This window comes from Syngnathoides biaculeatus, chromosome 14 (assembly GCF_019802595.1).
Source record: "Syngnathoides biaculeatus isolate LvHL_M chromosome 14, ASM1980259v1, whole genome shotgun sequence".
NCBI lineage: Eukaryota > Metazoa > Chordata > Actinopteri > Syngnathiformes > Syngnathidae > Syngnathoides > Syngnathoides biaculeatus.
In genome coordinates, this window is record NC_084653.1 from 5,695,924 (window position 1) to 5,710,461 (window position 14,538).

Below are 14,538 nucleotides of genomic sequence, written 5' to 3' on the forward strand. Positions count from 1 at the left end.
TGTGTGTGTGTGTGTCTGTGTGTGTGCGTGCGTGTGTGTGGGGTGGAGGGCTTGATCATAATATTTTCTCCAAAAGACGGGCACGGCAAAAAAAGTTTGGTAACAACTCTTATACAGTACACCAACATTGACGAAGACCCTGTGATGCAACTATGGCCCGGACATACATCGTAATGATGGTCAAACTAAATATCGTGCAGCCCTATTGTGTCTTTTGACAAGTTCAAAACACTTACCATTGAGTGTCCAATAATTAAGAAAGCAACGACTGGTTGGGCTGCTGGGGCCACCACATGAAGTCTCCTTGTTTCAGAACTCTTCAAGAGCACCAGAAGGTGAGAACCTTATATTGGTTGGAATAATTCAGTCTAGATAGAATGTCATTTTGTGCCTTTCTGGCATTTCATAGTTGAACCACTTCCCGGGAACGTTCCAGATTGGCAGGAAGGACCGTCTGTGGAAGAATCTGTCCAAGATGGCATGTCGCTTCGGCAAGCAGGAGTTCAATTTTTTCCCACGCACATTTGTCCTTCCTCAGGATATCCTGCAGTTACGCAAGGCTTGGAAGGATGGATCCAGACAGAAATGGATCATCAAACCTGTAAATTCACATTGCATAACTTTATCACAGTTTGCCCCACAATTGTCGATATTTTTCCAGGATTTAATATATCCCAACAGCCCGCTTCAGCCAGAGGAGCAGGAATCCAGGTCATTCACAAATGGAGCCAGATGCCGCGCAAGAAATCATTTCTAGTCCAGAAGTAATAAGTCACAAAGTATATCCTATGAACAAAAGTCTTGGGACACATTATTCTTATTATTACTACGTTGGGGGAGCTGTTAAATATTTCCCAAAACTTTTGTTCATTGATTAAGAAATATATATATTTCCGTCGCAATGTTTCTCAAGCAATGATAAACTCTTTGTCAGGTATCTCCACAAGCCCTATCTCATCAGTGGCAGCAAGTTTGACCTGCGTATCTACGTCTATGTGACATGCTACGACCCTCTCAGAATATATATCTTCTCAGATGGACTGGTCCGCTTCGCTAGCTGCAAGTCAGTGGTCACGAACTGTTTACCATAGTGACATTTAATGTGAAGGAAATGTGTGTGTTAGGGCCAATAATTTGGCTAAACTTTGGTGTTCTCTCCCCCTGCAGGTATTCGTCTTCCATGAAAACGCTAAGTAACAAGTTCATGCATCTGACTAACTATAGTGTCAACAAGAAAAATTTGGAGTACCAAGCCAACAGCGATGACAAAGCCTGCCAGGGACACAAATGGTAACACAATAGGGCAGTACAGTTGAAGTTACATCCAGTTGTACTCATAAGTTTACATACCCTGTCAAATTTTTTTTTTTTGTTGTTGTCAATTTTTCTGAGAATGTGAATGATCACACAAACATTTCTTTCACTTATGGTTAGTGCTTGGGTGGAGCCATTTATGATCAGACAACTGCGTTTATTCTTTTAACATCAAAATGACAACAGAAGCTACACCTATGGCCCTGATTTAAAGTTTATATAGTTTTGGGATTCTGGGCTGATAACACAAGTTGACACAAATGGGTTTGAATGGCTACTAAAAGTATCCATCCACATCTGTACTTGTAATCAGTCTGTATATAAAGGTTCTGTGAATTTCTGGGCTCCTGACAGACCTTCACTTTGACGTTTCTGGATGTTGATTCACGAGGAAAGCAAAAGAATTGTCAAAAGATTAGTTGTAAAATGTAATTGAACAGTATAAAACAAGAAAAGGGTGAAAAGATCCAAGGAACTTTGAATTCCAATTGAAACTAAATAAGAAGTGAAAAATGAGCAATTCTTTTGAAAACAAACAGCTATCAAGCTGACGAACAAAAGTTTCTTCCACAATAGTCAGGAAAATTGCTCGAGATTCAGAAAACCCCACAGATGATGTCAGATGAAATACAGGACTGAAAAAGAGTGGTATGGATGTTTCAAGGTGCATGAGGCACTTGAAGAAAACTGGGCTGCATTGTCGAGTCAGCAAAAGAAACCATGCGAGTTCCACAAGAAAATCACACTTGCAATATGCCAAACAGCACAGAGACAAGCTTCAAAACATCTGGAACACAATCATTTGGAGGGATGAATTTATGAAGAAATAAATTCTCCCTGTGCATAAAAAAAACTTGACCGCAACTGTATGCACCCTCTACCTCACTTTTTTAGAAAATTAATTGGGTGTGAAGATTTAATGTAATTGTGATTTTTTTTTTTTTTTTTTTTTTTTTTTTTTTTTAAGCCTAATAGTAGGCAGTGGCTGAAATGAGCATTGAGAACCATTTTTCCTCATTAAATATAAAGTGTGTAATGAAAACATTCAGGCGCCTATGGAAGTAAATATGTGTAACCAGGATTTGAATTAAAAATGCCACTGAAAATTTTATGTTGTAAAATTCACATTATTTCTAAGTGATCACATTTTCAACAGCTGTATTTCAGTTTAACGTTTCAATATTGACAAATTCGCCACATAAAAAAATTCAAACGCAGTATTTTCAGTCTCCTGAGATTCATCTGGCTACAATTCGGTGTCTCAAATTGACTGTCTAAATTCAGTGTTAAAAAGGCAGGGTTATTCAGGTCAGAACCAACACCCAGCCAATCAAGTTACACTTTCTTAGTCACGTGACATTACATACTAAGAAAGCGTAACTGGATTGACTGAGTGTGGACTCCCTGTAATATATTTTCTTTGAGGTCAAAAGTTTACATAAACAAAAAGTAACATGTCTTTAAAGAACATGGAGAAGCCCAGATGATGATGTCAGGTCTTTGGGAGCTCCTGATAGGTTAACTGATGTGTTAATTGATTGCTGGTTATGAATTTAAGGGGTTTAGAGTTTATTGTGTTTTGGTCCGAAATGTATGACTCAATCCCAGAACAAAAGTTTGTGAAGATGCGAGATGAAGCTGGGAAGAAAGTGTCATTAGCCACAGTAAAACGAATCCTGCACTGAGAATGATGATCTTGAGAATAAATCTATTACTCTTAAAGAAATTTAAAAAAAGCCAGATCACAGTTTGAAGAAAGACACTAAGACACCGATCTTAACTTCTGGAGACGTCTGATGTCTGATGAAACTAAAGTGGAGTTGTTTGGCCATAATAACCAGTTACATCTGGAGGAAAAAGGGGGAAGCTTGTAGACCTGAGAACTCCATCGCACATGTGAAGCATGGGGATGGGGCTGTTTTGCTGCAGGAGAAACTGGAGCTCTTTATAAAATTGACAGCATCATAACAGTCATTGTGATTTGATTTTGCCCACGTGCCATTGCACTCGCAAGTCTGCACTGTCAAGCATGAAAAATTACACGCATAAAATTTGTTACGAGTAGAAATACATACAGTGAAGAAATTATGTATTTGAACACCCTGCTATATTCCAAGTTCTCCCACTTAGAAATCATGGAGTGGTCTGAAATTTTCATCATAGGTACATGTCCGCTATGAGAGAGATGATCTAAAAAGAAAACTCCATAAATCACAATGTATGATTTTTTTCAAGTATTTATTTGTGTGATACAGCTGCAAATAAGTATTTGAACACCCGTCTATTGGCTAGAATTCTGGCCCTCAAAGACCTGTAAGTCCGCCTTTAAAAAGTCCACCTCCACTCAATGTATTTTCCTGAATCAGATGCACCTGTGTGAGGTCGTTAGCTGCATAAAGACACCTGTCCACCCCATACAATCAGTAAGACTCAAACTTGTAACATGGCCAAGACCAAAGAGCTGTACAATGACACCAGAGACAAAATTGTACAACTCCACACGGCTGGAAAGGCCTACGAAAAAATATCCAACCAGGTTGGTGAAAAAAGGTCCACTGTTGGAGCAATCATTACAAAATGGAAGAAGCTAAACATGACTGTCAATCTCAATCGGAGTGGAGCCCCATGCAAGATATCACCTTGTGGTGTCTCAATGATCCTGAGAAAGGTGAGGAATCAGCCCAGGGCTACACGACAGGACTTGGTCAATTACCTGAAAAGAGCTGGGACCACCGTTTCCAAGGTGACTGTTGGAAATACACGAAGACGTTATGGTTTGAAATCATGCATGGCATGGAAGGTTCCCCTGCTTAAACCAGCACATGTTAAGGCCCGTCTTAAGTTTGCCAATGACCATTTGGATGATACAGAGGAGTCATGGGAGAAAGTTTTGTGGTCAGATGAGACCAAAATGGAACTTTTTGGTCATAATTCCGCGAAACGTGTTTGGTTGAAGACAAATGATGAGTTCCATCCCAAGAACACCACCCTAACTGTGAAGCATGGACGTGGTAGCATCATGCTTTGGGGGTGTTTTTCTGCACATGGGACAGGATGACTGCGCTGTATTAAGTAGAGGATGACTGCAGCAATGTATTGTGAGATTTTGGGGAACAACCTCTTTCCCTCAGTCAGAGGATTGAAGTTGGCTTGTGGCTGGGTCTTTCAACATGACAATGACCCAAAGCACACAGCCAGGAAAACCAAGGAGTGGCTCCGTAAGAAGCATATCAATGTTCTGGCGTGGCCTAGTCAGTCTCCAGACCCAAACCCAATAGACAATCTTTGGAGGGAGCTGAAACTCCGTGTTTTTCAGCAACAGCCCAGAAACCTGTCTGATCTTGAGAAGACCTATGTGGAGAACTGGGCCAAAATCTCTCCTGCAGTGTGTGCAAACCTGGTGAAGAACTACAGGAAAAGTTTAACCTCTGTAATTGCAAACAAAGGCTACTGTACCAACAACATTGTTTTCTCAGGTGTTCAAATACTTATTTCCAGCTGTATCACACAAATCGTTAAATCCTACATTGTGATTTTTTTTTTTTTTTCTTTTTAGATTATCTCTCTCACAGTGGAGATGCACCTCCAGTGAAAATTTCAGACCCCTCCCAGATTTCTAAGTGGGCGAATACGCAATATAGAAGGGTGTTCAAATACTTAATTTTTTTCAGTGTAGATATTGAAAGATGTTGCTTATTATGGGTAGTCTTGACATTAATTTACTTATTTCATAATCGTTGGTAACGAAACAAACTCGATCCTAACCAACAAGTATTCACCCTGAAACAGGAAATGCTAGTTAACTGTGCCGAGCATGTTCAGAAGTTATGCCAAATGTACACGTTCCGAGCTTCTTCACGTACTGCGAGCGCATTTACGTCGAAAGTCGTCATGAGCCATGTCGAAGGATTCCAGCAGGGTACTGTTAGAAGCTTGTGGAAGGTTACCCAAAACATTGGACCCAAATCATGCAGTTCAAAGGAAATGCTACACGATACTAAGAAAATGTATGTACATTTTTTACCTCAAAGAAAATATTAAATTCTAAATAAATTAAAGAAAATCTGTCATTATTGTGGCATTTAACAAAATTTAATACTTTTGGTGATCTTGACTGACCCGAAACAGGATAGATTTATTCTAATTTGGCGTGAGATAGTGAGACAAAAAAATTAAACCTGTGTTTTTGGACAATGTATCTAAACCTCTGGTTTCAACTGTATTGAAATGGCTTATCATAATGTTGCACACCAAACTTTAAACAAGCTTTGATGTGTCTTTACTCATCTTGGCAATGAGACCTTTTGTCGCCCATCAATTAGGACTGAACCATTTGCACTGACAAGGGACTGGATTGCTATTTGATTATTGATAGATTATGTTGTCTTGGCCTTCCATGCCTTTTACACCTTCCTTCATATTTTCAATGTTTTTTTTCCCTTGTGTAATTTCATTTTTTACACTTAATTGATGAGTTTATTTGTTCTGCTTTCTTTTTATGTGTGGATTACATGGATTGGATTGGTGACGTTTTCAGGTCAATAGCATCTTTGAAACTGTTTTGAGGGAGGGGTAATTGCCCAAGCCATTTTTGAGTGTTTTTAGAAGAAAAATACCAATTTCACCAAACAGCAGCCGATTCTTTTTGTTTCAGCCTTTGTATTGTACCATGACCTGGCTCACTGAGAATCTACACACTCAAAGGAGGAAAAAAAAATTGGCAAGCACATTGGTATTTTATTGATAATGTGACAATAAATTAAAAATGACTGGGGAATTATGCTATTGAGTTAATAATTTCAAACAAGTTTAAGATTTTTTTTTTTTTTTGCTTGTCCCCTTTTGCGTGATGCAGGGACCGAGTGGGCTGTTACATAGTCATTCATATAAGATGATTTTATTTTTGTTTGTAGTTTATTGGATCACTTCCCAACCATTTCAATGTCTGATACAGTTTTCATGCTCACTGAAATTATTTTAAAATACCATTGGTGTATTTATCACTACGGTATAGAAAAAGAGTTGTGACGTCTAAGGCTGAGTTACACTTGTGTGTTTTCAGGGCTTTGAAGGCCTTGTGGGAGTATCTTGGCTCCAGGGGAGTAAACATCACCTTGATTTGGGAGAAGATAAAAGATATTGTTATTAAAACAATAATTGCGTAAGAGAATTATTTTTCTTTGTTTTCAAAATATTCACTACATTGGATCTCAAAGCCTACTTCATGTCTCTCTCTCTCTCTCATGCATGTGATTAGGTCAGAACCATATGTGAACTCTCTCCTCAAGATGCATGTGCGCACACCTTACAGTTGCCATGAGTTGTTTGGCTTCGATATCATGCTAGATGAAAACCTGAAACCTTGGATCCTGGAGGTCAACATTTCACCCAGGTAACAAACATGCACATGAACAGAAAAGATATCCTATAGTGAAATTTCAAATTTTTGCTTTCATTTATTTGGCTATTCATCAATAAACAACCAAGGTTTTGTGATTAAAACTGTACTCCGCAACTTTTTTTTAAGTTACCCATGGCCAAGCCACTCCTAGAGGAGTTGACATAATGCAGATTTTTTTTAAATTTATTATTTTTGTTCCTGTGCTGTTCTAGGTGGTGGCGCACCACAAATAATGACACAGAAAAGACTGCACGGAAATTACGCATTTTACCAAGCAGTAAGCAAACTGCAGTTATAAAGCTCACTTACTATTTTATTGGTGTCTGGAGCAAAAAAAATAATCATATTTTATATATATATATAAATATATATATATATATATATGAACAACGTATTTTTGCCACCATAAGGCTCATCGTATTTAAAGGCACAGTCTCATTTCCGGGTGCAATTTCAGTATTTAACACATACACAATGCGCACTATATTACTGGCCGCAGGCATGATGCCGCTCATGATACAGTGAGGCACAATTGTTTTTGTACGCAGAAGAACAAGCTTATACTTTTTTTTTTCCTCACTACTATTTCCTCACAAGTTCTAGCAAGTCACCAGTCAACACAACATCATCACCCACAGTGTTAGACAAAGCCAAAATCATTACACCAGAGCAAACAGAATAGCACAACTAGCAGACAATAAAACAACTTGAATGATGAGGGAAGAAACAGGCACAAAACATGCACTTCAAATGCTATTTACATACGTTTTGTGCTACAAAGCATGCAGCGGTGCGATATCACGACACAAGCTTAAAACATACAGTGGCATGCATCCTCACTATTTTAAAAAGGCAGCAAAAATGAGTTTGGTTGTACCTTATTGAAGTATTTAATAATGTATGTGCTCATGTAATTTTTTTGATTAATCCTCATCTACAAATCCACCAAAGTCCTTATTTTCTTTATCTGGAATGTGGCACTGAGCAAGTTCTCCATCTAACACGCCAGGTTCCCTCTCGTCATTGCCAGTCTGTCTCACTGCCATGCACCTTCTCAGATATGTCGGCTTTTCGAACAACAGTGGAAGCAGACACGATAGCCCATGCATCCACAATCCATTCACAAATTGTGGCGGAAGTCGTCAAGGGCTTTTTCCCAGTCTTAATAAAGCTCTGTTTGCCATTTGTCATCCATCGATTCCACACACCCCACAACTTCACTTTGTACACCCTGTTTACGCCGATGTCCAGCGGTTGAAGTTACTTCATCAAGCCTCCCAGTATAATAGCAAGCTCAGAGTTGATTTGCTGCGCTTGTTTGTTCTTTGGTATTTGAGCATTACTCCATTGCTCAAGTTGCTCTTCCAACTCAAGTCACGTTGCCTTGTTTCCGCGGAAGCTCAGCTTCGTCTTCATGACTTGGTGAAGCTCGTTTTCCCTGCTTCCTCCACGTACGCACCATGGATTCTTTGAATTATCTCACAGCTGCTCAGTTCCCTTGTTTTTCTGCATAACTGTTAGCTTGCAGTTTAAACTGCTTCGTAACAGTGTCTCTCCATTGGTGCCATTTTTGGGGGTCCTTGGCTAAAACGATGTTGTCTACAGAAAACACCCGCATTATATTGCTTCTGGGGGCGTGCCTTTAACATCCTCTCCCACGGCCACATTTCCTATATATTAGCTGCGTCAGCAGGAAATGCTCCTAGTCAGTTACAGATATTGAACGTTGGTGCACACATAAGGCCCTCCGCATTATAAGGCGCCCCGTCCATTTTGGAGAAAATGTAGGACTTTAAGTGCCTACAGTATATTTACTTTACTTATGAAAATATGGTATGTTTTTATTAAGCTTTTTTTAATGCACAAAAAAAATCCCAACTATTGTGCTGAAAAAAAAAAATGGACCTCCAGCTTGATAAATGTGACATTCACGACAAAGTGTGCTGGTCACATGGCTGTTCTGATTAAATATAGGTGCACATCATGTATTTACATGATCAGAATGGATCTCATCAAGTGTAAACAGATGACCAAAGATCTTCAGTTGGAATGATAACTGTCGGAAAATTTACATGTAAATCCGGCTATTGTGCTGTAATGTGTTGGTTGGCTGAAGACAGGCCCTTCAGCTGTCAATTAGTATACGTAGACATTTGCTTGAGTTAACGACTGACTGAATAACCTGTGCTACTTAAGATCATTTTTAATAGACTGCTAACATCCCTGTTTGTGTTAGATACTAATAAAAACAAAAACTCTAACATTTTAAATAACTGCTGTGCTGGAGCGAGCAGTTTACCACATTAGCTCGCTAGCTCATTACCTTGCAGGTTACCTCGTTCGCTCATGACACATCCGTCCAACTGTCGGTTCACTGTGTGATCTGCACACCGGCTCACCACAACAATGACAATTTATTGAGTCCAGAAAAGCTATTGTGTTCATTTATTTATTTTACCATAGGATGTCGTAGTGATAAGAGAATTTACAAGCATTACTACTTCCAAATAATCCACTTTTTTTTCCCTTTCTAGCTTTCCCTCAAAACCAAAACAAGATGGATTGCCTACATCTTAAAATGGCTGTTCTCTCTTTTTCCAAATGCATAATTTGAGTTTATGGCATTGTTAAAATCACATATTTACAACATTTTTTGTTTCCGTAATGCAGCCTCCATTCCAACACAGCGCTGGACGTTTCCATCAAGGGCCAAATGGTCCGAGACCTCTTGAACCTGGCTGGCTTTCGTATACCTCAAAGAGAGTATGTAGTAACCTCAAGTGGAAGCACCTCCAGCTCCAGTTGCAGGTATGATGAGAGAATGTACTGCACCAGTGACGTGTACAAATTAAAAATGGAAGTTTGATATTTTTGCATTTGTGTGTGTGTGTGTGTCTGTGTGTGTCTGTGCGTGTCTGTGCGTGTCTGTGCAGTCTGTGCATTGTAAGCAAGGAATCACCCAGTGTGGAGGTCTCAGTTGATGAGAAGTTCAAACGCGCCTTTTACCTCAAGCAACGCTTTGCTGACCAGGTACACAAACAAGCTGATTATTACACAAAATAAACTAACAGTAAAATAACGATTCTCAATCCACCTGTTCAGCAAATCATACAATCTTATCTAATGATTATGCAATTTAACTGGACATGTACAGTGCTGGGAAAAAGTTTTAGCCCCCTTCTTGAGTTCTATTCTTTTGCATAATTTCCCCTTCTTAAGATCATTAGATGTAAATATCAGACAATGGTAACGCAACCAAATGTAAAATGCAGTTTTTGAGTGGTTACATTTATTAAGTAGAAAAAAAAATTCAAAACTACGTGGTCCTCCATGGAAAAATAAATACTGTAACACCTGCCTCTGGAGGTGGGGCTCGATGGGGAGTGACTGCACCCACGGGGCTCCCTGACAAGGGAACTTGGGATCCCCTTCCCATGGGTTCACCACCTGTTTGAGGGGCCAAGGGGGTCGGGTGATGTATGAGCTGGGGAATGCTGGGAACTTGACACTTCGACCCCAAGGTACAGAAGCTGGCTTTAGGAACTTAGAATGTCCCGTTTATAGCAGATTTATGGCAGAGTTTGAGAAATTCCGACTAGACGATAGTCAAGCTGACAATACACAGCTTGGGCACCAGTATCAGTCTTTTCGAGAGGGGTTGGACTCTTTTCCACTCTTTCCACTTTCCCCGTAATGAGAGATCCCAAGAAGGTGTCGGCACACTGATTACCCCCCCCCCCCCCCCCCCAGATCGAGGCCTCTACGTTTGGATGAAAGGGTAACCTGGTGCCACCTCTGGTGTGGTGGGGAAGGGTGTTGTTTGTGCCTGTGGAACACCACCCTTCCTGGAGTCCTTGAAGGGTTTGCTGGAGAGTGCTCCTGCTGTACTGAGGTAACTGCTCATTTATTTTAACAGAGTTAACACTTTTATCCACCGCTGCCATTGGTCACATGAATGGCTTCGTGCATGTTCTTTGTTGGTTGTCAGAGCTCATTTGTTTGTTTTGTCACATTCTTATACAGAGTAACTTACTGGTAATTGATATTTATTTTTTCATTTACTTACTTACTTTAAACGATCGTGGGAGAATGTGTATTTATGGTGGTGGGTGGCCTGGGAGGGAAAGATCAGCATAGTACAGTGTTACCCCATTATATGTGGGGGTTACGTTCCTTACACCCCCGCGAATAATGAAAACCTGCAAATAATGGATGCAGTATTCATAAGATGCACATAAGGCTGAAATTCTCTCCAAAATGGACAGCATGCCTTATGTGCACAGTTGCTGTGTGATTTGTCCAATGAAGTACACTTGAACACACTGATTACACTATTAGCATGTATGTTACTGCTGGACTCCAATGAAGCTGAAGAACTATATTAAGGATGATCTGAAGAAATGGACAGTGCAGAGCAAAGGGTCTAAATATTTAGGGCTGTGTGATATTCCTCCTTAAGAAATCTTCAAAAAAGTTTAACAATTGTTTTTTTTCCCTCAATATTTGCTGTTTTGTGTACATTGAGAAGAACAAATGAAATGATTTTAGCCAATGACTACAATACAACAGAATGAAAAATGTAAGGGGGTCTAAATACTTGCCCTATCCATTGCACATGCCACAAGAGACAATTCTAAACTGATGAGTTTTCTAGGGGTCATAACACCTTTTAAGCTTGATCTTTTCAGACTTGTTTTATTGATTGGGCACAAGGTTGGCTTTCACCTGACTGTTTAGCTCCTAGTTTTTCCCTCCATGGCCTTGGAATGTTTACATGCTAGGTATGACATGTTATTGTGTGGTTTTAGGTTCAGCAGATTTTTTTTCTTTATTGTGAGTCAGGCGATCAGACTGTTTTATAACCAGTTTATGTAGAAATTTAATAAATTCAAAGGGTTCACATATTTTTCCTCCCACTGTACATGTCTGAACTGCTGGCAACAGAAGCAAACTCTTAAAATAAAAGTGTGAATGGGGAGCAGGTATTTTAAATTGGGTGTCATCACTCTTGCATGTACTCCATTCTATTGGTTGTTCAACATAACACCTTATGGCAAAGAACTCTCCGAGGGTCTGAAAAAATGTTGCGCTCCATAAAGATGACCAAGGCTAGTCTAACAAGATTAAGTCCTGTCCCATGAAAAATAATGAGAAAAATGTGAGGGGCGTGTACTCACATTTGTGAGCTACTGTAGAGTAACCGAAACCTATTGCTGCACTTTTTGCAGCCTTTAACCAAGTCTCCAATACATTAAAATTTTCTTTCTTTTGTCAGGGAATCTTGGGAACAGTGTTGGATGTTTTGACTCCCAACGATGTCCGCGTGCTCGCCGAAAGCGAAGATGAGTTCAGCCGCCGCGGGGAGTTTGAGCGCATTTTCCCGTCACAGTTGTCATCCGGATACCTGCGATTCTTTGAATGTCCACGGTACCTCAGCATTTTGTTGGACCAGTGGGAGCGCAAGTACTGGAACAACAGGACAAAAGGTTTGTCATTGTAACAGTGGTATGAAAACGTTTTTGCCCCTTTCCCATCATCAATCATATTCAAATATTACAGGGGTTGTGGGTTTGTATCCCACTGGGGCCTCCATTCCCTGAGAAGGTTTGCGGCGTCCGGCGTAAAAATTGTGCCAAACATATACATGCGTTCATCTGAGATGACACGCTGTGGTGACCCAGAAAGGGAGAAGCTGAAAGAAACACACACTCAAAGGCAACACTATAAACCCAGAATGCATCTGTTAAATATAAGTAGTTTGTCGTACCTGAGTTTATCTGATACTGCCACACCTGTTCTCCATCAAGAAATCCCTTCAGTAGGATCTACCTAACTGTTAAGTAGACCAAAAATATCCTCCAAAGCTAGACATCATGACAACCTCTGAAGAAATTTAGGAACAAATGAGAGAAAAAGTAATTGATCTATCAGTATGGAAAATGTTCTAAAGCCATTTTAAAGCTTTGGGTTTCTAGAAAACCAGAGTGGGAGCCATTATCCACAGATGGTGAAAATACAGAGTAGTTTCAAAACATGCCAGGAGTTACCAACAATTTTGCCTGTTCCTAGTGTATAAATAATAAAACAAAGGTTGTGCAGCAAAATATTTCATCAAGATTCCTTTTTTTCTTTTTTATCCTGCCAGTTTCATTGACTTGTTTTTCATCATACAGTGGGTACAGAAAATTTTTAGACCCCACCCCCCGTTAAATTCTTCACTGTTGCCATTTGCAAAAATAATTTTTCTCCTCAATGTACACAGAACACCCCAGATTGACAGAATTGTTGAAATGTTTGCAGATTAAAGAAAAACTAAAATGTCACACAGACGTACTCAGATCCTTTGCTGTGGCACACATTTAACTCTTAACTAAACTCTTGAATAAAGATAAAAACCTTATCTCAAATTTTTTAATTTCAGTGACTCAATTTAAGATCACATTTGACGGTTTCAAACTTTAGATTCTGCTCTAGTAAATGTTTATTAAAAAATTATATCAATCAGTCCAACCACTCCTCAGAAAAGTAAACGGGGGAGGCCTAAATGCTCTAAAATCTAAACACTTTTATTTAGCTAACCAGTTACAATATCTCATCACCACACCACCACCATTGCACCACAATGAGGAGTGTGAGTCTTGGCTAAAATTGGAACAAATGGACTGCAACATCAAACTCTCAAAACTTCCATTTTTTTTTTTTTCCTACTAGTCTTGAACTCCATAAATGCTTCAAGAATCCAATAATCGCATCCAGTTTAACAGTTTGAATCTACAGGATATCATTTAAATTCCCGTGTTCTCTTCCCAATCTGTCAAAACCTAGATTTCAAAAATTGTGAATATCCACCTTCATTTTAGTACATGAGAACAACGTGGATGATGCGCAACCAATTAGCTCACAGGATAAAGCCACTTATCTCATTGGTTGATGTTGCACCAGGAACCAATCCTTGTATCAACGTGTCTTTCTGCAATAAAAAAAAACCCGCGAAGCACTCAAGCCGCAAAAAGTGAAGCACCCAAGTAGGGAGGGAACCCTGTTGCTGGTCACCTTTCTTCAACATGCTTCTGAGTTGACTGTTTTGGATCTGGTTTTCTCCACACATATCACGTAGAAGTAAGGACAAAAAGTTCTGTCTTGGTCTCATCAGGCCATAGAATCGTTTTTCTCATTGTATTGGGAGTCCTGGTGTAGAACCATCCCAAGGGTGAGTCAGAGAAATGAACAACACCAGAGTTAAATGTGTGTCACGGCAAAGGGTCTGAATACTTATGACTGTGTGACATTTCAGTTTTAATTTTTTTAATCTCCAAGAATGTCAATAATGCCAATCTTTTGTCTATATGGGGTGCTGTGGGTAAAACCATGAGGAAGAAAAATACTTAAATGATTTTAGGAAATGGCGTCAATATAATGGAGTGGAAAAAAATTCAGGGGGTCTGAATACTTTCTGTCACTACTGTAATTGTCTTGGACCACAAAAATGCCTTTTTTTACCATGTCGGACAGCTTGTTTTATTTGTTTTCTTATAAGCTTACAGAACTGACGGAGTCTGGGTTGTCATGGTCTGTGTGCAGGTGCCAATCTGCTCAGGTCTTTGTGTCAGAAGGGAGTCCATCTTGGTTCCACTGATCCCGCTCATATGGTAAGGAACATGACCATGTTTATCTCAATGATTATATTCTGAATTTCAAATGCTTAACCTCTGTGTGAGTGTGTCCATCTAGTGGTCCAAGTCTAGCTACATATCCAAGTTTGAACATCACAGAGAAGCACCTGTCAACCCTTCTAAATCCAGGTGCGCATACTGATAGTGGTG

General features: G+C 39.6%; 1 protein-coding gene across 8 annotated transcripts in view; it reads left to right on the forward strand.

Moving 5' to 3' along the window:
• The window catches only part of ttll4 (tubulin tyrosine ligase-like family, member 4), a 33,574-nt gene that overhangs the window by 16,828 nt on the left and 2,208 nt on the right, over positions 1-14,538 (forward strand). For all 8 annotated transcript variants that reach the window (XM_061842589.1, XM_061842593.1, XM_061842591.1 and 5 more), the window contains 12 exons: positions 259-335; positions 410-601; positions 682-764; positions 935-1,063; positions 1,168-1,290; positions 6,377-6,475; positions 6,572-6,706; positions 9,386-9,523; positions 9,649-9,745; positions 11,991-12,201; positions 14,297-14,364; positions 14,447-14,517. In XM_061842589.1, the coding sequence (XP_061698573.1) occupies positions 259-335; positions 410-601; positions 682-764; positions 935-1,063; positions 1,168-1,290; positions 6,377-6,475; positions 6,572-6,706; positions 9,386-9,523; positions 9,649-9,745; positions 11,991-12,201; positions 14,297-14,364; positions 14,447-14,517 (1,423 nt within the window). The remainder of the gene's footprint in view (positions 1-258; positions 336-409; positions 602-681; positions 765-934; positions 1,064-1,167; positions 1,291-6,376; positions 6,476-6,571; positions 6,707-9,385; positions 9,524-9,648; positions 9,746-11,990; positions 12,202-14,296; positions 14,365-14,446; positions 14,518-14,538) is intronic.